The following is a 21665-nucleotide window of genomic DNA, read 5'->3' on the forward strand; positions in this document are numbered from 1 at the left end:
TGTAAAATACTCTCAAGCCAATAATAAACAATAAACTCTAGACAAACGGGCCCCTTCATGGATCACAGCCTTGTCATGGCGAAGGGGCATGTGTAATTCAATGAAGCTATGAGCTATACCATGCAGGGCCACTCAAGACAAATAAGTCATAGTGAAGAGTACTGACAAAATGTGGTCCACTGGAGGAGGAAAGGGCAACCCACTCCAGTATTCTTGCTGCAAGAACCCCCTGAACAGGATAAAAAGCAAAACGACCAGAAACCAGAAGATGAGCCCCCCCAGGCAGAAAGATGTCCAATATAAGTACTTGGGAAGCATGGAGAACAATTACTAATAGCTCCAGAAAGAATGAAGCAGCTGGGCCAAAGAGGAAACGACGCTCAGTTGTGGACGTGTCTGGTGGTGAAAGGAAAGTACAGTGCTGTAAAGAACACTATTGCACAGGAACCGGGAATGTTAGGTCCATGAGTAAACTGGATGTGATCAAGCTGGAGATGGCAAGAGTGGAAACATTGACATCTTAGGAATCAATGAACTAAAATGGACGGAAATGGGCAAATTCAATTCAGATGACCATTATATCTACTACTGTGGGCAAGAATACCTTAGAAGCCATGGAGTAATTAACCCTCATAGTCAACAAAAGAGTCCAAAATATACTACTTGGGTGCAACCTCAGAAACCAGAGAATGACCTCCATTTGTTTCCAAGGCAAATCATTCAGTATCACAGTAATCCAAGTCTGTGCCCCAACCACTAATGCCAAAGAAGCTAAAGTTGACTGGTTCTTTGAAGACCTACAACATCTTCCAGAACTAAGACCAAAAAAAGATGTTCTCTCCATAGGGGATTGGAATGCAAAAGTAGAAAGTTAAGAGATATCCAGAATAACAGGCAGGTTTGACCTTGGAGTATAAAATGAAACAGGACAAAGGCTAACAATTTTGTCAAGAGAACATGCTGGTGATAGCAAACACCCTTTTCCAACAACACAAGAGGTGACTCTGCATATGGACATCACCAGTTGGTCAAACTAAAGTCAGGTTGACTATGTTCTTTGCAGTCAAAGATGGAGAAGCTGTATACACTCAGCAAAAACAAGACTGAGTGTGACTCAGATCATGAGCTCCTTATTGCAAAATTCAGGTTGCAAAAGTCAGGTTGATTATGTTCTTTGCAGTCAAAGATGGAGAAGCTGTATACACTCAGCAAAAACAGGAGCTGAATGTGACTCAGATCATGAGCTCCTTATTGCAAAATTCAGGTTTAAATTGAAGAAAGTAGAGAAAACCACCTGAATGGTAAGACCTAAATCAAATCTCTTAAATGATTATACAGTGGATCACAACAAACTGTGAAAAGTTCTTAAAGAAATAGGAGTACCAGACCACCTTACCTGCCTCCTGAGAAACCTGTATGCAGGTCAAGAAGCAACAGTTAGAACCGGACATGGAACAACTGACAGGTACAAAATTGGGAAAGGAGTATGACAAAGGTGTATATTGTCACCCTTTTATTTAACTTCTCTGCAGAGTACATCATGCTAAATGCTGGGCTGGATGAAGCTCAAACTGGAATCAAGATTACCAGGAGAAATATCAGTAGCCTCAGATATGCAGATGATAAAGCTCTAATGTGCAGAAAGCAAAGAACTAAAGAGCCTCTTGATGAGGGTGAAAGAGGAGAGTGAAAAAGCTGGCTTAAAGCTCCACATTCAGAAAAATAAGATCATGGCATCCGATCCTATCACTTCATGGAAAATAGATGGGGAAGCAGTGGAGATTATGACAGACTTTATTTTCTTGGGCTCCAGAATCACTGCAGACGGTGACTGCAACCATGAAACTAAAAGACACTTGCTCCTTGGAAGGAAAACTATAACAAACCTGGACAGCATATTAAAAAACAGAGACATCACTTTGCCAACAAAGGTACATATAGTCAAAGCTATGGTTTTTCCAGTAGTCATATACAGATGAGAGTTGGACCATAAAGAAGGTAGAGTGCCAAAAATTTGATGCTTTTGAACTGTGGTGTTAGATTCTTGAGAGCCCTTGGACAGCAAGGAGAGCCAACCTGTCAATCCTAAAGGAAATCAGTCCTGAATATTCATTGATAGGACTGATTCTGAAGCTGAAGCTCCAGTACTTTGGCCACCTGATGTGAAGAGATGAGTTATTGGGAAAGACTGTAATACTGGGAAAGACTGAAGACAAAAGGAGAATTGGGCAGCAGAGGATTAAATAGCATCACTGACTCAATGGACATGAATTTGAGAAAACTCTAGGAGATAATGGAGGACAGAGGAGCTTGGCATGCTGCAGTCCATGGGGTCACAAAGAGTCGGACACTACTTAGCAACTGAACAACAGAAAAATTGACCAAAGATTCTAGCAGACACTTCCCCAGAGAAAATATGCAGGTGGAAAATGACTACATGAAAGGATGCTCAACTTCATTAGTCATTATGGAAATGCAAATTAAAACCTCAGTGAGATACCACTGCACACCTGTTAGAATCAAATGAAAAAGACTGGCCACACCAAGTGTTGGTGAGGAGGAGGAGAAATTGGGATTTTCATACACTGCTGATGGAAATGTGAAATGGTACACTCACTTTGGAAAACATTTTGTCAGTCTCTTAAAAAGTCAGACATGTGAGACTGGCTCTCCATGCAGCCAAAGCCTGGGGCATCCAGAACTTCTGGAACAACTGCCACTGAGACTGTAGGAGACACCTTGTGTCCCAGCGAGACTCACCACTGTTCCCCATGCCCTGGACTGCTGCCCACACTGCCACCACCAGAGACCTTGGTGAGCAGGGCTCACTGCCTGCCTTGCGCTAGGGAGGGACTCGAGCCCCCTGGGGGCTGAATAGGTAATCAGGAACCCAGAGGCATCAGTGTGTATGTCTTCCCTTCTCAGTGGTGTTTCTGGTGTCCACTTCAGGAGTCTCCTTGGCCACTCTTGATACACTTGGAAATTAAACAGAGGATACACTGAATATATTTTTCTTGAAATTTTTCATTGTATATGTTCAGTACTAACAGAGTGAGGGACAGGCCAAAAGTACCGCAGTAGGTATGGAGAGGCCATGGAATATCCACCAACCAGATAATCATCACTGGAGTAACTGGAAGCATCTGAATGTACTGTTAAAAAATAGCGGCTCAACACAAATCACTGCACCAACCTTAGGAGGGCAGAAACCTACAGGAAGAAAGACTTCAACATTGAAGCCTGGGAAAAGAAGAGCTCAAACACAGTAAGTTAAAATAATAATAATAATGAAAAGGCAGAGAAATACTACACAAATGAAGAAGCAAATTAGAAACATAGAAGTCCAAATAAATGAAGAGGAAATAGGCAAACTACATGAAAAAGAATTCAAAATAGTGATAGTAAAGATGATCAAAAACCTTGAAAACAAAATGGAAAAAATGCAAGAATCAATTAGCAAAGACCTAGAAGAATTAAAGAATAAACATACAGAGACAAACAACACAGTTAACAGTCTTATGGACTCTGTGGGAGAGGGAGAGGGTGGGAAGATTTGGGAGAATGGCATTGAAACATGTGAAATATCATGTAAGAAACGAGTCCAGTCCAGGTTCAATGCACGATACTGGATGCTTGGGGCTAGTGCACTGGGACGACCCAGAGGGATGGTATGAGGAGGGAGGAGGGTTCAGGATGGGGAACACATGTATACCTGTGGCGGATTCATTTTGATATTTGGCAAAACTAATACAATTATGTAAAGTTTAAAAATAAAATTAAAAAAAAAATACTCTGGAAGGAATCAATAGCAGAATATCTGAAGCAGAAGAACAAATCAGTGAGCTGGAAGATAGAATGGTGGAAATAACTTGTGAAGAGCAGAATAAACTAAAAAGAATGAAAAGAACTGAGGATAGTCTCAGAGACCTCTGAGACAATGTCAAACACACCAACATTTGAATTAACAGGGGTCCCAGAAGAGGAAGAGAAAAAGGGTATGAGAAAATTTTTGAAGAGATTATAGTTGAAATTTTCCCCAACATGGAAAAGAAAATAGTCAATCAACTCCAAGAGGCACAGAGTCCCATACAGGATAAGCCCAAGAAGAAACACACCAAGACACATACTAATCAAACTAACAAAGACTAAACTCAAAGAAAGAATATTAAAAGCAGCAAGGGAAAAGCAACAAGTAACGTACAAGGGAAACCGCATACATTTAAGAGCTGATCTTTCAGCAGAAACTTTGCAGGCCAGAAGGGAATGGCTGGATATAATTAAAGTACTGAAAGGGAAAAATATACAACCAAGATTACTGTACCCAGCAAGGATCTCATTCAAAATTGATGGAGAAATAAAAAGCTTTTCAGACAAGCAAAAGTTAAGAGAATTCAGTCCTACCAAACCAGCTTTACAACAAATGTTAAAGGGACTTATATAGTCAAGAAATACAAAAGAAGGAAAAAGATCTATAAAATCAACCCCAAACAAGAAAATGGCGATAGGAACACATATATCAATAATTACTTTAAATGTAAATGGATTAAATTCCCCAACCAAAAGACACAGACTGACTGAATGGGTACAAAAACAAGATACATATATATGCTGTCTACAAGAAACCCACTTCAGACCTCAAGACACATACAGACTGAAAGTGAGAGGATGGGAAAATATATTCCATGCAAATGGGAAGCAAAAGAAAGCTGGAGTAGCAATCCTCATATCAGATAAAATAGACCTTAAAGAAGATTACAAGAGATAAGGAAGGGCACTACATAATAATCAAGAGATCAATCCAGGAGGAAGACATAAAAATTGTACATATCTATGCACCCAACATAGGAGCACCTCAATACATAAGACAAACACCAACACATAAAAGGAGAAATGTACAGTAACACAAAAATTGTAGGAGATTTTAACACCCCATTCACACCAATGGACAGATCATCAAAACAGAATGTTAATAAGGAAACACAGGTCTTAAATGATACATTAGATGAGATGGATCTCATTGATATTTTCAGGACATTTCACCCAAATGCAGAAGAATATACCTTTTTCTCAAGTGCACATGAAACATTCTCCAGGATAGACCACATCTTGAGTCACAAATCAAACCTCAGTAAGTTTAAGAAAATTGAATTCGTTCAAGCATCTTCTCTGACCACAATGCTATGAGACTAGGTATCAATTACAAGAAAAAAACTGTAAGAAACACAAACACATGGAGATTAAACAATACATCTCTAAATAACCAACAGGTTACTGAAGAAATCAAAAGGGAAATCAAAAAATTTCTCGACTCAAATGACAATGAAAACACAGCAACTCAAAACCTATGGGATGCAGCAAAAGCAGTCCTAAGAGGAAAGTTTACAGCAACACAATCCTACCTCAAGACACAAGAAAAACATCGAACAGACAACCTAACTTTACACCTAAAACAACTGGAAAAAAGAAAAAAAAAATTAGTAAAAGGAAAGAAATCATAAATGTCCGAGCAGAAAGAAATGAAAGAAACAATAGTAAAGATTAATAAAACTAAAAGCTGGTTCTTTGATCAGATAAACAAAATTGACAAACTTTTAGCCAGGATCATTAAGAAAAAAATAGAGAAGAATCAACAAAATTAGAAATGAAAAAGAGGTTACAACAGGCAATGCAAAAATACAGAGGATTATAAGAGACTATTATGAACAACTATATGGCAGTAAAATGGATAACCTGGAAGAAATGGACAGATTCTTAGAAATGTTCGATCTTCCAATACTGAACCACAAAGAAATAGAAATTATGAACAACTCAGTAACAAGCACTGAAATTGAAGCTGTGGTCAAAAATCTACCAAAATACCAGATGGCTTCACAGGAGAGAATTCTGTCACACATTTAGAGAAGAGCTTTCGAAAAAGTGCAGAGGAAGGAACACTTCCAAACTCATTCTACAAGGCCACCATCACCCTGATACCAACACCAGACAAAGACAACGCAAAAAAAAGAAGGCTACAGGCCAATGTCATTGATGACCATAGATGCAAAAATCCTCAACAGAATATTAGCAAACAGAATTCAGCAACAAATCAAAAAGTTCAGACACCATGATCAAGTTGGGTTTATTCCAGGGATGGAAGGATTCTTCAATATATGCAAATTAATCAATGTGATACCATATTAAACTGAAAGATAAAAACCATATGATAATAGATAAAGAAAAAGCCTTTGATAAAATTCAAACCCATTTGTGATTCAGTTCATTTCAGTCAGTCGCTCAGTCGTGTCCGACTCTTTGGGACCCTATGGACTGTGGCACGCCAGGCCTCCCTGTCTATCACCTGGAGTTTACTCAAACTCATTTCCATAGAGTCGGTGATGCCATCCAACCATCTCATCCTCTGTCATCCCCTTCTCCCGCCTGCAATCTTTCCCAGCATCAGGGTCTTTTCAAATGAATCAGTTCTTCTCATCAGGTGGCCAAAGTATTGGAGTTTCAGCTTCAGCATCAGTCCTTGCAATGAATATTCAGAACTGATTTCTTTTAGATGGACTGGTTGGATCTCCTTGTAGTCCAAGGGACTCTCAAGAGTCTTCTCCAACACCACAGTTCAAAAGCATCAATACTTCAGTGCTCAGCTTTGTTTATGGTCCAACTTTCATATCCATACACAACTACTGGAAAAATCATAGCTTTGACTATACAGACCTTTGTTGGCAAAGTAATGTCTCTGCTTTTTAATATGCTGTCTAGGTTGGTCATAACTTTTCTTCCAAGGAGCAATTATCTTTTAATTTCATGGCTGCAGTCACCATCTGCAGTGACTGCAGATTGGAGCCAAAAAAAATAAAGTCAGCCACTGTTTCCACTCTTTCCCCATCTATTTGCCATGAAATAATGGGACTGGATGCCATAATCTTAGTTTTCTGAATGTTGAGTTTTAAGCCAACTTTTTCACTCTCCTCTTTCACTTTCATCAAGAGGCTCTTTAGTTCTTCTTTGCTTTCTGCTATTAGAGTGGAGTTATCTGCATATCTGAGGTTATTGGTATTTCTCCTGGCAGTCTGGATTCCAGCTTATGCTTCATCCAGTCCAGCATTTCTCATGATGTCCTCTGCATATAAGTTAAATAAGCAGGGTGACAATATACAGCCTTGACACACTCCTTTCCCTGTTTGGAACCAGTCTTTTGTTCCATGTCCAGTTCTAACTGTTGCTTCCTGACCTGCATACAGATTTCTCAAGAGGCAGGTCAGGTGGTGTGGTATTCCCATCTCTTTCAGAATTTTCCACAGTTTATTGTGATCCACACAGTCAAAGGCTTTGGCATAGTCAATAAAGCAGAAATAGATGTTTTTCTGAAACCCTTTTGCTATTTCGATAATCCAATGGATGTTGGCAATTTGACCTCTGGTTCCTCTGCCTTCTCTAAATCCAGCTTGAACATCTGGAAGTTCATGGTTCACATACTGCTAAAGCCTTGCTTGGAGAGTTTTGAGCGTTACTTTACTAGCATGTGAAATGAGTGCAATTGTGTGGTAGTTTGAGCATTCTTTGGCATTGCCTTTCTTTGGGATTGGAATGAAAACTGACCTTTTCCTGTCCCGTGGCCACTGCTGAGTTTTCCAAATTTGCTGGCATATTGAGTGCAGCACTTTCACATTATCTTTTAGGATTTGAAATAGCTCAACTGAAATTTCATCACCTCCACTAGCTTTGTTTGTAGTGATGCTTCCTAAGGCCCACTTGACTTCACAGTCCAAGATTTCTGGCTCGAGGTGAGTGATCATCCCATCATGATTATCTAGGTCGTGAAGATCTTTTTTTGTATAGTTCTTCTGTGTATTCTTGCCACCTCTTCTTAATATCTTCTGCTTCTGTTAGGTCCATACCATTTCTGTCCTTTATTGTGCTCATCTTTGCATGAAATGTTCTCTTGGTATCTCTAATTTCCTTCAAGAGATCTCTAGTCTTTCCCATTCTATTGTTTAAAACTCTTCAAAAAAATGGGAACCTAGAACCTACCTCAACATAGCAAAGGCCATATATGATAAGCCTAGAGCAAACATTATTCTCAGTGGTGAAAAACTGAAAGCATTCCCCCTAAGATCAGGAACAAGACAAGGGTGTCCACTTTTACGACTGTTATTCAGCATAGTTCTGGAAGTCCTAGCTACAGCAATCAGAGAAGAAAAATAAAATAAAAGGAATCCAAATCAGAAAAGAAGAAGTCAAGCTCTCACTGTTTGAATATGACATGATATTATACATAGAAAACCCTAAAGAAACTTTCAGAAAGTTACTAGAGCTAATCAGTGAATTTAGCAATGTTGCAGGATACAAAATCAATACGTAGAAATCCCTTGCATTTCTATATACTAACAATGAAAAATCAGAGAAATTAAGGAATCAATCCTTAATCAATTCACCATTGCATCAAAAAGAATTTAATATCTAGGAATAAACTCACCTAAGGAGACAAAAAGAACTGTAAACAGAAAATTATAAGACACTAATGAAAGAAATCAAAGATGACAGAAACAGATGAAGAGATATTCCATGTTCCTGTAGAAAGAATCAATATTGTGAAAATGAGTATTTTACCAAATGATACAGATTCAGTGCAATCTCTATCAAATTACCAATGACATTTTCCACAGAACTAGAACAAAAAATTTCACAATTTACATGGAAACACAAGAGACCCCAAATAGCCAAAGCAGTCTTGAGAAAGAAGAGTGAAGCTGAAGGAATCAACCTTCCTGACTTCAGATTATACCATAAAACTACAGTCATCAAGACAGTATGGTACTGGCACAAAAACAGAAATATTGATCAATGAAACAAGATAGAAAGCCCAGAAATAAACCCATGCACCTGTGGGTACCTTATTTTTGACAAAGGAGGCAAGAATATATTATGGGGCAAAGACAGCCCCTTCAATAAATGGTGCTGGGAACACTGGACAGCTCCATGTAGAAGGATGAAATTAGAACACTTCCTAATGCCATATACAAAGATAGACTCAAAGTGGACTAAAGACCTAAACGTAAGGCCAGAAACTATAAAACTCTGAGAGGAAAACGTAGAACACTTGATGACATATTCAAAGCAAGATCCTCTATGACCCACCTCCTAGTGTAACAGAAGTAAAAACAAAAGTAAACAAGTGGGACCTGATTAAACTTAAAAGCTTTTGCACAGCAAAGGAAACTATAAGCAAGGTGAAAAGACAACCCTCAGAATGGGAGAAAATAATAGCAAATGAAACAGCTAACAAAGGATTCATTCCCAAGATATACATGCAGCTCATACAACTCAATACCAGGAAAACAAACAACCCAATCAAAAAGTGGGAAAAAGACCTAAACAGACATTTCTCCAAAGAAGACATACAGATGGCTAGCAAACACATGAAAAGATGCTCAACATCACTCATTAGAGAAATGCTAATCAAAACTACAATGAGATATCACCTCACACTGGTCAGAATGGCAACATCAAAAAGTCTATAAATAATAAATGCTGGCGAGGGTGTGGAGAAAAGGGAGCCCTCTTGCACTGTTGGTGGGAATGTAAATTGATACAGCCACTATGGAAGACTGTATGGAGATTCCTTAAAAAACTAGGAATAAAATCACCATATGACCCAGCAATCCCACTCCTAGGCATATACCCTGAGGAAACCAAAATTGAAAAAGACACATGTATCCCATTGTTCATTGCAGCACTGTTTACAATAGTAGAACATGGAAGCAACCTAGATTTCTATTGACAGATGAATGGATAAAGAAGTTGTGGTACGTATACACAATGGAATATTATTCAGCCATTAAAAGGAACGCCTTTGAGTCAGTTCTAATGAGGTGGATGAACCTAGAACCTATTATACAGAGTGAAGTAAGTCAGAAAGAGAAAGATTAATATCATGTTGTAATGCATATATATGGAATCTAGAAAAACTATAACTGAAGAGTTACTTACAGGGCAGCAATGGAGAAACAGACATAGAGAACAGACATAGCCATGGGGAGAGGGGAGGAGCAGGTGAGGTGTATGAAAAGAGTACCATGGAAACTTACGTTACCATATGTAAAATAGATAGCCAACGGGAATTTGCTATATGGCTCAGGAAACTCAAACAGGGGCTCTGTATCAACCTAGAGGGTGGGATAGGGAGAGGTTCAAAAGGGAGGGGAATATATGTATACCTATGGCTGATTCATGTTGAGGTTTGACAGAAAACAACAAAATTCTGTAAAGCAATTATCCTTCAATAAGAAAATAAATTAATTTTTAAAAAGTCAGACATGCCTGCCATATTAGCCAGTCTTCCCTGCTGCATAGCTGTTTGACCCAGCAGAAAGGAAGCACAGATCCTTACAAAGACCTGTGTACTGTTTGAATATGAAGTATATCGTTTGTTTTTAGCTTTATTTATTACCGCCAAAACTGCCTCATCAACAGGGAAAAGGGTAAATAAGTTGTGGTACAATGGGATACTACATAGCATAAGAAAGAAGTGAACTATTGATGCATGCGGCAACATGGGTTAATCTCAGGGTAATTATGCTGAGTGAACGAAAGCATACAGAAAATAGTATACACTATCGTTCCATTTACATAAAACTCTCAAAAATATAAACCATAGTAGCAGAAAGTAAGTCATAGGGGATGAAGTGAAAGGATGGCAGGAAGAAGGAATTAGGAAGAGACACAAGGAAATTTGGGAACGATGATAGACTGTTGATTATTGTAATGCTTTCATGGGTCAAGTTAAAACTTCAAATTGTACACTTTATGCAATTTAAGTCAGTTATATTTCCATAAGGCTGTTTTTGAAATATGTGTATGTATGCATGTGTATGTATGAATGCATGTATGTGATTGAGGGGACTCATAGATTAAAGGAGACTTGAGAGACATAGCAAGCAAATGCCATGTTTAGACTTTGCTGTATCCTGATTCAAGCAAGCCAACTATAGTATGACATTCTGGAGACACTTGAGGAAATAGTTTGAGTGTTAGATTATGTTGATTAATTATTGTTACTTTTGTTAGGTAAGACAGTAGCACCAAACAAAAGCCCATGTCTGTTAGACATAGTTCACTTGGTATGAGTTTACGGGTGAAAGCATACAGTGTTTGTGATGTGCCTTTGAAATCCTCTAGGACAGTAATGAGAGGGGAATAGATGAAAAATATAGTGAAATATTGATAATTGAAACTCAATGACGAGTACTTTAAAGGTCCATTAAATTCTTTTTTCTTTTGTGTACTTTGAAGTTCGTCCTAAAATTTTCTGTTGTTTTTGTTTCATCCTCAGGATAAAATCCAAGGTCTCCCTTGTTTTAGCCTCTGTCATACCACTACAGCCCCATCATCTGCCTCCTATCACAGTTTAGGATCTGGTTATATGCAAGGTGGGGAGGAGGCCATGGCACCCCACTCCAGTACTCTTGCCTGGAAAATCCCATGGATGGAGGAGCCTGGTGGGCTGCAGTCCATGGGGTCGCGAAGAGTCCGACACGACTGAGCGACTTCACTTTCACTTTTCACTTTCATGCATTGGAGGAGGAAATGGCGGCCCACTCCAGTGTTCTTGCCTGGAGAATCCCAGGGACAGGGGAGCCTGCTGGGCTGCCGTCTCTGGGGTCGCACAGAGTCGGACACGACTGAAGTGACTTAGCAGCAGCAGCAGCAGCAGCATATGCAAGGTGACCATCTGTCCCAGTGTGCCTGCAGTCTTGGTTTGCACCTGTTGTCCCAGTATAATTATTAACAGGGTCCTCTCACTCTCAGAACATTCTAATATGAGTAATAAAAATATATGCTCACCATAGTTACAGTTATATCAGTCTGTAATTTCCCTCACATACCTGTGCCTCTTACCTGTTTGTCTTTACTGGACTAGTCCTTGGTCCAGAATCCCCCTTCCTGTCCCAATGCTTTCTTCATCTAACTCCTTCCTACTCTTTTCCAAGCCTTAGAGATTTGCCTGATTTAACTCTCTTAAATAAATGAGAAAAACTCAAACTCAGAAAGGTGAATGTACCTTCCTAAATCGTGGAGCATAGCAGTGGCAGTCAGAAGCAGAGTTCATGACTGCATCCCTTCCCCCACACACTGATCTTGATAAGCAGTTTTAAGGAGTTTTTGAGATATCCTTTCACAAAGACAGAGCTTGTGTGTCTAATAATTAGTGTGTCACCCTTGGAGCAGAATAAGAAAGCTATTGGAACAGTGGCAGTAGCTCTGACGTGTGTAAGAACTAGATACTGATAATGTTAGAAATGTTTGTTAGATACAAAATGCATTGGTGATTATGACACCTGGCTTTTTTTTTTTTAACTATATACACTTTTTTACCAGAATGCTAAATCTGTGGAGAAACTGCCAGTTTTTCTAACTTTTTAACTGCTTTCTTGGAATCCTTTCATATGATATGACTTGGAAAGTAATGTAGGATAATAGGACTTTATATATTTATTTTAAAGTAAAGAATATCATCTAGTGAAGTGAAGTAAAAGTGAAGTCGCTCAGTCGTGTCCGACTCTTTGCAACCCCATGGACTGTCACCTACCAGGCTCCTCCCTCCGTGGGATTCTCCAGGCAAGAGTTCTGGAGTGGGGTGCCATATCATCTAGAGTATATCTTAAAAGTTATCACAAGAAGGAAAAAGGTCTGTCTGGTGATGGATATTGAGTTATTGTGATCATTTCAAAACATAATACAAGTATTGGATCATTGTGTTGCATACCTGAAATTAATATAATGTGTATATCTATTATAACTCAGTAAAAATTTTAATAAAGTTTGCTGAAATAAGAAAAATCCAGAGATTTTGCACTTAACATCTGTTTTTCTTTGCTATTTTCATAGCGTCGTCTTGGAGATGCAGCCAAGAAAGCCATCAGCAAATTGACAACCAGAACAGTGAAAAAGGGTGATAAGGTACAGTAATGAAACCTCTTTAGCACTGTAAAAACAGTGAAGTATTTTGCTTTTTATTTGGTAGGTGACAATACATACTGACCATTTGTGTCTCCTCCATTAGGTTTTCCTTTTACTTCAAGCATACTATCTAATGCTTTATTGTAAACTAACTTCTCTTGGAAATCTTATTCTTAGTATGCCTGTCATCTGGAGATCCTCCTTACAATTTTCTAATTTTCCTGGACTTTTAATGCTCTTATCATCATTAGCTTCACTGGACTACTTATAATTTCCCTAGCTGTGCTCTTCAACACTTTTCTTCTGCTAAAACCTAGCGTACTTTGGGGTTCTTCTATAAAGAGCCAGGAATGTGCATTCTCTTCCTGTGCTTTCTAAGACTTTGCATCTCTCTTTTATGTTTTAATTCTTCACAGTTCGTGGAAAACTGGAGACCCACATTCAGGGGGTGGTGGTTAACATGGCACTTCCTGTACAGGTGGCTAAGCAGTTTGAAAGAAGGGCACAGTTTACTAGAGTTGGGCCTGGAAGCTTACAGGGAATAAATCATAGAGGCAGTGATGGAAGCTATCTGTGGCTGAAATTGCTAACCCCAGTTCTTCAGTCAGATCGCAAAACTTGGTGGAGTCCTGCTTCTGCTTTCTGTGGACAAAAATAGCTACTTAATGTGAGACCCTATATTCAATATATTCAAGGCTATCTAGAATTTAAAAATTGTGTCTCTGAAGGCATAAAAACCAAACCTGTCTTCTGCTAAAAACCAACTCTGATTTTTTATCGAAGAACTCTGGAAGGATAATTACAGAGAATTCTCCATCCTCTTAAGTTTTACCACTTTCTTGACTTTACTCATTTTTATTCCTACTTCCTTGACACCCTACATCTAGTTTCCCCTGTCACAGCTCCAAATGGTAGAAATATTTTCAGTGAACTTCATGGTACACGAAGGAAAAAATTAAAAATACTTGCAGAAAATATATGCAGCGTCTCAACAACTGTACTTCATGCCAGAGGAGTGATTGCCCATATAAATGCTTTTTTGATCTGATAGCCTTCAGCTGCCGCATTAATTTGAATTTCTCTGGAGCTCATTCAGCTTATCCATCCTACTTTGTCCCCCACGCTAACCATCTTTCCTTGTTAAAGCCAACACTTTTCGCAGTTTGTGTCTCCTACACCTGTCAACAGCTGTCCTGCTGAGTTTCAGTCCAAGGGGCAGTGACACAACAAACAGTGCTGCCTTTCCTGGTAGTGCTCTGTTTCATGACCAGGCAGGGGAACCCTTCCCCAGTCCAGAGGAGGCAGAGATCAGTTACCCTTGTTGACCAAACACCTGGCAGACTCTTCCTGAACCTTGATCAAGACCTAGTGTAGAGTCGAATCCATGGCTGTTCTCTGTCCCAGATCTCCCATCCTTGGGCCAGGTCTTGTGGTGGCTCACCATCTTTCCTGCCGGTACTTAATTTTGTGGTGAGATGAGTGTCCTGATAAGGAAAACACACTCAGAATACTGACGCAGCCGTAGTGGGGAGAAGATGGTCCAAGGTGATGGCTGGTTTTTATATCTTGAAAAACGTTATTATTCTAATTTCTAAGATATTTCACAAACAGAATTAGTAATAATTGTTATACTGTAGTTTAAAAGCAAAATAGATTGGCCCGCATACAATTTGGGTTGACACAGTTAAGCAGTTGGAAACATACTACGTTTTTTATAACCTTTCATTCTATAATTGCCTGTTTACCATAGTTGCCACAGGAGAAATTTTAGCTGGATTGTATGTCCTCCATTTAGATACTTTTAGGAGTAGTGTGTAACTTTTGTTCCCATGCCTTGTGTTTCAGGAAACAGACCCAGACTTCGATCATTGTGCAGTGTGCATAGAAAGCTATAAACAGAATGATGTTGTCCGGATTCTGCCCTGCAAGTATGTCAGCTTTCTTTGTTTAAAATAGAATGGTACTAATGTGATTTGTGTATCTCCCTTTTGGAGTGGGTATCCATTTGCTTTTGAGAGCCATTCTTACCCGCAACTTTTCTGGTGGGAAGAGGCCTGGCTGCACACTGAATGTAGTGGTATACAGAAATAATACAGAAGGACATCTTTACGCTGGCCCTGCCATTTCTGAGTCGTGTGGCCCTGGCAGCTCTACTGCAGACTTCAGCAAGAACTGATTGCAAACCTTCTCTAGTTAAGAGAAAAATGGGTGGGGTGCATCAGTAGCCTAAAAGCAGTAAGGTCAAGAATTTTTATTTCTGTGCTTTCTGTGGACTTTATTTCTGTAGATTTCAGATCTAGCCACTGATCCTCTCCTTCTCAGACCAAGGGTTCATCACTAGTCTCTCCAGTAACACCTCAGTCCACTTGGTACTGGGTACCAGAACGCTGCGTTGGCAGGTGGCTTCTTTACCACTAGGCCACATGGCAGAAAGTGAAGAGGAACTAAAGAACCTCTTGATAACGGTTAAGGAGGAAAGTGAAAGAGCCAGCTTAAGACTAAATATTAAGTTAAGATCATGGCATCTGGCTCCATTACCGTATGCCAGATAGGAAGGGAAAAGATGGAAGTAGTGACAGATTTCTCTTCTTGGGCTCCAAAATCACTGCAGATGGTGACTGCAGGCACGAAATCAGAAGACTTTTGCTTCTTGGCAGGAAAGCGATTGACAAACCGAGACAGTGTGTTGAAAAGCAGGGATATTACTCTGCCGACAGGAGTCCATATAGTCAAGGTTATGGTCTTCCCAGTGGTCAGGTATGATTGTGAAAGCTGGACCGCAAAGAAGGCAGAATGCCAAAGAATTTATGCCTTTGAACTGTGGTGCTGGAAAAGACTCCTGGAAGTTCCTTGGACATCGAGGAAATCAAACCAGTCAATCTTAAGGTAGATCAATCCTGACTCTTCACTGGAAAGACTGATGCTAACGCTGAAGCTTCAATATTTTGGTCATCTGATGCACACAGACGACTCATTGGGAAAGTCCCTGATGCTAGGAAAGATCGAGGGCAGAAAGAGACAAGAGCATCAGAGGATGACATGGTTGGATGGCATCACCGATGCAGTGAACATGAACTTGGGAAAACTTCGGGAGATGGTGAGAGACAGGGAGGCCTGGCATGCTGCAGTTCATGGGGTCACAAAGAGTCAGACGTGAGTGGGCAACTGAGCAACAACCAGAAGTCTAGGGCTTGGGTTAAGTCTTTGACTGGCCTTGGCTGTGTGAAGTGGGGGGACTGCTGTGTGCTGTGTGCCTGCCCCAGGTCAGGCACTCTGCTCTGTGCATTTTGCATCTGCTGTCTCCCCGCTGTCCAGTGAGGTGTGGGGAAGCCGGTAGTGGAGCTTCCGGGGTCAGGGTCACACGACTCAGAAATGGCAGCGCTGGTGTAAAAATGTCCTTCTGCATTATTTCTGCTCTTTACATAGGGCCACATGCCTCCCTCAGAAAGGAGGATGTTTGCCTGCACTTTGATGCCCACAAAAGAGCGTGTGGATTTCTACCATGGTGCTACGCCAAGCTCGGGAGTATGAAACATTAAGATATACAGTCTGAGCATTGATTGGAAGAAATATGAAGTCACCTACTGAGAAGCCTTAAATCAAAAGCCTTCTCCATTCTCATTTAAAACTGATTCACATAACTCTTACCTTCTAATAATATGGAACATGTGAATGAATAAAATAATCTGTGATGATTGTCTCCATGAGGCTACTGGTGTTAATTTACTTACTCACAAAGGTATACATTTTGAATCCAGAGAGATCTGGGTTTCACTAAATCATAATTTATGAATAATTCCATATATTGAAACGGAAAAACCAGTATTCTGGAAGTCACGTCATTCAGTTTACATATTAAGGAAACTATAAAACTAAATGTCAGCTGTCCTGTAGAAAATTAAATTATCTAATTATAGTTTTTCAGATCTAAAACCATGAAGCTAAAGGAAATACACACACAAACACAGTTGACCCCTGTACAACACAGGTTTGAATTGCACCAGTTGACTTATTTCAATAGTAAATACTGTAGTAATAGGTGATCAGCTGATGGTTGAATGTACAGAACCATCAATACAGAAAAAAAGAAAGTGGAAGTGCTAGTCACTCAGTTGTGTATGACTCTGCAACCCCTTGGACTGTAGCCCGCCAGGCTCCTCTCTCTGTGGGATTTCGCAGGAGTGGGTAGCCATTCCCTTGTCCAGGGGATCTTCCCAACCCAGGGATCGAACCTGGGTTTCCTGCATTGCAGACATATTCTTTACCATCTGAGCCAGCAGGGAAGCCCACGAATACAGAGGGCTGACTGTAAGGTTATATGTAAATTTTCAACTTCAGTGGGTGTCAGCACCCCTAACCACTGCCCCTCCACATTTGTTCAAGGATCAGCTATACAAATCAGGGGAAACAGTAATAGGATACTTTATAAAGTATAATCCACTCTTACTTGCTTTTAAAAACTGTTTTTACCTGCACAGGTTTCTTTTGAAACTGGAATAGCCAGGAAGAAGTCAAGTCTTTGCAGATTCTCTGTCTTCCTGTCTCAGTCCAGGGGCCCCTAGGACTGTCTGGGACCTAAGAATGAAGGCTTCCAAAACTGTTAATGGTAATTAGTAAGATGACAGTGTTTTCCTCAGGGGAGCCTCAGCTGAAACTAGATTGTGCTGGGAAATTTGTTCCATATTCTTTCTGTCCTTCAAGAATTGGCTTTTCCAGAGTTTCATTCCTGGTTCTCTTTTTTCCTTCCAAAGGTCAAGAATCAATGGGGAGTTTTCAGAAATACATACTGAGGGGAGTCCCAGGCTTGTTTGTTTTTATTAAGTGCCAGGGGTGACTCTGATGCTGCAAGGCCACGCCATCTATTGAAATGTAGAGCTGTGCTTGATCTTAGAAATTTCTTAGAATTTGACCTACCACCAAAGGAGGGGATCTCAACCTTTGTATTTGTTGTCTGCTTTCGAGTATTAGAGTTTGACAAACTTAGTGTTTTTTTGCACCTGTGATTGGGACACTGCTCACAGGGTTGTCTTCTATTCCTAGATCCTTGTCTAGATGACACTCCCCCTTTTACTTTGAAGCTGGTTGTAGCTTTCTCTGTGCTGCACAGCCTGCTCACAAAACATTTCCTCTAACTGAGATGGTGACAACAGCATGATTCTGAGGTGCAGTAAAACTAACTTTGCAGTCAAGCAACGTTTTGTATGACCCAAGTTGACAGTTTTTGACCTAGAGCAAGGTCTTTCCACCTGGGCACTGTTGACATTCGGGACCAGACATTTCTTTGTTGGGCAGGTTTGAAGGGCTCCCCCTGCATTGCGAGTTATTTAGCAGTATCTTTGGCTCCACTTAGTAGGTGCCAGTAACACCCCCCGCACATGGCCATTGACAACCACAAATGCCTCCAGTTGAGGACGCCTGATCTAGAGAATGGCTCCACACAAATACTCATCTTTATTCCACATCTTCTCCAAGCCTCTGTTTTCCCATGGATCCCTTTCAAGTACCTTTGAATTAACAACTCTTGTGTGCTACTTGCTCTGGTCTCTCTCTCTCTCAGATACTCTCCCTTCCCTCTGTAGTCTGTGGGTCATTAAAACTGGTCTGATGTGTGACTCGCCTATGTCTTCCTTTAGCTCTGGTCGGACAGCTCTGGTGCCTGGAAGGCTAGCTGGGCCTGAAGCACTGCCCAGAGCCCCTCTTTTTCCCTGGTCATTTCTCCCTTCTCCTCAAGCAGCACATCCAGGGGTATCTATTCTCCTTAAACATCTTCACTCATCCCTTTATTCCTCACTCTCGTCAGATACGTCACCATTATCTTCACAGAAACCAAGGCTGTTAGTTGAAATTCTCCTGGCTTACTGATCCTAAACCTTCACGCGTACCTGCCTCCACACCCACCCTTGCAACCTTGCCTCCCATCAGGACAGAGGACCGCCTCCTTGGTTCTAATGTGCTTTTTCAACCTGGGCCTGTGTGTGCCAACACCTTCCCATCCTTGAAACCTGGCTCTTGACTCTTTGCTCCCTCCAGTTCTTGTTCTTCTGTGTCTGCCCACCAGCATTTCATCACGCTCAAGCATTTCCTCTCCAGTTTTTATAACTCTCTTTTAAACCCAGCTCCGAAGCTGTGCCACCCTACAGCTTCTCCCCTTTACAGCCAGATTCTGAAAAGCATCTGCACTCACCATCTCTTCTTCCCCTGAGTAAGGCAGGAAGAAAGTACAGGTGCCTTTATGTCTGTCTGTCCTTCCTTTTAACATACCTATCCCAAGACTGAACTAAAACTTTCTACAGAGAGCAAACCTCTTGTGGATCGGCTTCTTGCGTGGCCTTTACTCTTTACCTTTGTCACGTTAATTCCCTGAGGACAGATGGCAGTCAGCCCCGCACTGGGACCTCCTCCTTGTGTCAGCTGACCACCGTCGGCCATCCTCTGGATGGTAGCCAACACAACTTAGAAACTGGAAGACTGGCACCCTGCTTTGCAGCTCTTCTATTTAAAGGTCAGCCACAAAATTTTTAGTGCTTAAAAACACTTTTCAGAAGTAGAGTGCTGCAGCTTGGCTCATTGTATGTCTAAGATGCCACCTTGGAAGCTAAAGTGGGTCAGTCGCCTGGCGGCTGGCAGAGACACTGCTGTGATGCCCCTCCTCAGAGGGAAAGCCTATTTAAACAGTGTCTACTGCCAGTCCTAGTTCGGGGAAAAGAGGAGTTCTTGTCTCTGACCTTTAGTAATCCTGGATCCTTTTATATTTGCCAGGTTGTTGCACGGCACCAAGAGGCTGCAGAGCTGTGAAAACAACTCGCCTTCAGTGTAGACGCCTCACGCCCCTCCCCAGCCATTGTTCTGATCACTCTAGCTTACAGTGCGTTGGGAAGTAGGAGAGCGGGAAGGCATTGTGTTTTAATGTTACTGGTTTTTTTCCCTTTTCTGTTCTATACTTCCATATATCCCAAAGTACTTCTGTATCCCAAAGTATTTCTAATAGGAATAAAGGACTTTTCTGAAGCTCTGATACACTTGTCCTTTACATGTTTCATTGTTCCCCAACGCATCACCCGCTTTCCGTCCGTGTGCACCGCTCAGCCCTAAGTGTGTGGGGCCCTTTTCTGTGTTTGTGTGCGTTTTTATTATTCGGGACTTTTTAGAACCATGGGAAGGAGTTCTTTCCAGGTCTGACTGGCCCCACGTGCCCCTCTGAGGTGTCTGTGGATGCCTTTCATACATCTGCAAGCCTGTAAGAGGTCACTCTGGCGCGGGCGTGCAGAGACCTGAGGCACGCTAAAGTGTTCTGACCGTGTAGCAGGAGTTGTGTGAAATACTGGCATTACTCTGCCTGGTTGTATGTTTAATAATACCTTTTATTGGCATATCCTTGGTGCCTTTCCTAAGTTTTTCACTTACTGCTCCAAACAGCCTCACGAGGTAGATGGCAGGCAGCCTTCCCCACTGTGCTTCTCCCCCACAGTGTTCAGATGAGACAGCTGGTAGTCAGAAAGGGCTGTTTGTTACGGCTCAGGCTGTGGTAGGAGCAGAACTTTGCCCAGGAGGAAGGGAAGGCCGTGTGGAGTTTGGTAAAACAGTAGACCTGAGGAGACAGAAGCAAGAGGTAAAGAAAACAGGTGACGAAGAAGAGATCGGTGAATACAGGGCAGCTCTTCACGACAGTGCTGTCAGTGGCCTGAGGGAGAGTGACGGCTTGTATCAGAAGGGCCAGCAGGTGAAGAGAGAGAGCTGTGCTGTGGGAATTAGACTGATGTTTCCTGGGCCAGGTGCAGGAGCTAGACTGTTGTAATCCTGGAAAGAGCGTGACTGGAGGAAGACGTTTGGGAGGGAGGGAGGAAGGGGCAGCTTGCTGGCTGGGGTGGCGACTGAGGGTGGCAAAGCCATAGGCTGGGCAGATAGCCTAAAGGAAAGGGGTTTTCATGGAGAAAAAACAAAAAAGCTTTCTGATTTTGAGTTAGCTAAGGAAGAGAGGCTTTCTTTCCCAGCTTGTCCCTAGAGAACAGTTGGTCTTTGTTTTCCTTCATTACAGTGCTCCACAGGGAACCAGACACTTTGTTTTAGATCGGCAAACCTACAAGGGAACACTTAAGGACCCTGACATAAGAGAAATCCATTTATAACTAAGGTTAAAGGGACAGAGAACACTCAACTTACACAGCTTTAAAAATTACGGGATTAAACCATTTTGTTCGTTCCAAATAACCGGTAATAGAAAAGAAAAGCTAGATAATAAGAAAAGAGGAAAGCAGAAACGCTGGTAAGAAGGGAAGGTAAAAGCCAGCAGTGCTGACTTAAACCAGGATTTCCACAGACAGCTGGTTCAGGTCAGCTCCCCAGCACCACAGCAGCTGCACCAGAGGTCACACAGCCTTCTGTCATCTGCCAACTGGCCCAAGTCCACTGTCCACACTGCATCGAACTGGCTGAGAGCACCTCCCCAGCCCCCCATCTCTGCCAACGCTGACCAAACCCTCACTGGTCCATAGACCTCCCAGAAACATTGCCAAATAAAGGCAGATGTGCCCTTGCAGTGAGGAGGAGCTGTCATTTATGTCAGACCTAAAGGGGTCTGTATCTGAAAAAAGGACTGGAGGCCTTGTTCTTATCTTTCTTAGGCCACAGCCAACACCGTCACAGCTGCTGGGGAATAATCCCCACCTCTGAGAATACCCTCAGCAGAATTCTGGGGCAAGCCTTTATCTCCCTTT

The 21665-nt window shown here is 41.4% G+C and overlaps 1 protein-coding gene across 10 annotated transcripts in view; it reads left to right on the plus strand.

Moving 5' to 3' along the window:
• RNF130 (ring finger protein 130) overlaps positions 1-21665 on the plus strand; it is a 142871-nt gene that overhangs the window by 103938 nt on the left and 17268 nt on the right. For 5 of the 10 annotated variants that reach the window (XR_015166355.1, XR_015166356.1, XM_086407869.1 and 2 more), the window contains 2 exons: positions 12880-12951; positions 14797-14879. Coding sequence is in view for 6 of the 10 variants with exons in the window: in XM_086407869.1 (XP_086263995.1) it covers positions 12880-12951; positions 14797-14879 (155 nt within the window). In the remaining 4 variants the exon portion in view is untranslated. Of the gene's footprint in view, positions 1-12879; positions 12952-14796; positions 14880-16377; positions 16652-19710; positions 19967-21665 lie in introns of those variants that run through there. The other 5 variants (XR_015166358.1, XM_086407872.1, XM_086407874.1 and 2 more) reach the window with 2 other exon arrangements.

Source organism: Bos grunniens, chromosome 7 (assembly GCF_055505025.1).
Source record: "Bos grunniens cultivar Pamir isolate PY7600 chromosome 7, Bosgru_T2T1.0, whole genome shotgun sequence".
NCBI classification, from domain to species: Eukaryota; Metazoa; Chordata; class Mammalia; order Artiodactyla; family Bovidae; genus Bos; species Bos grunniens.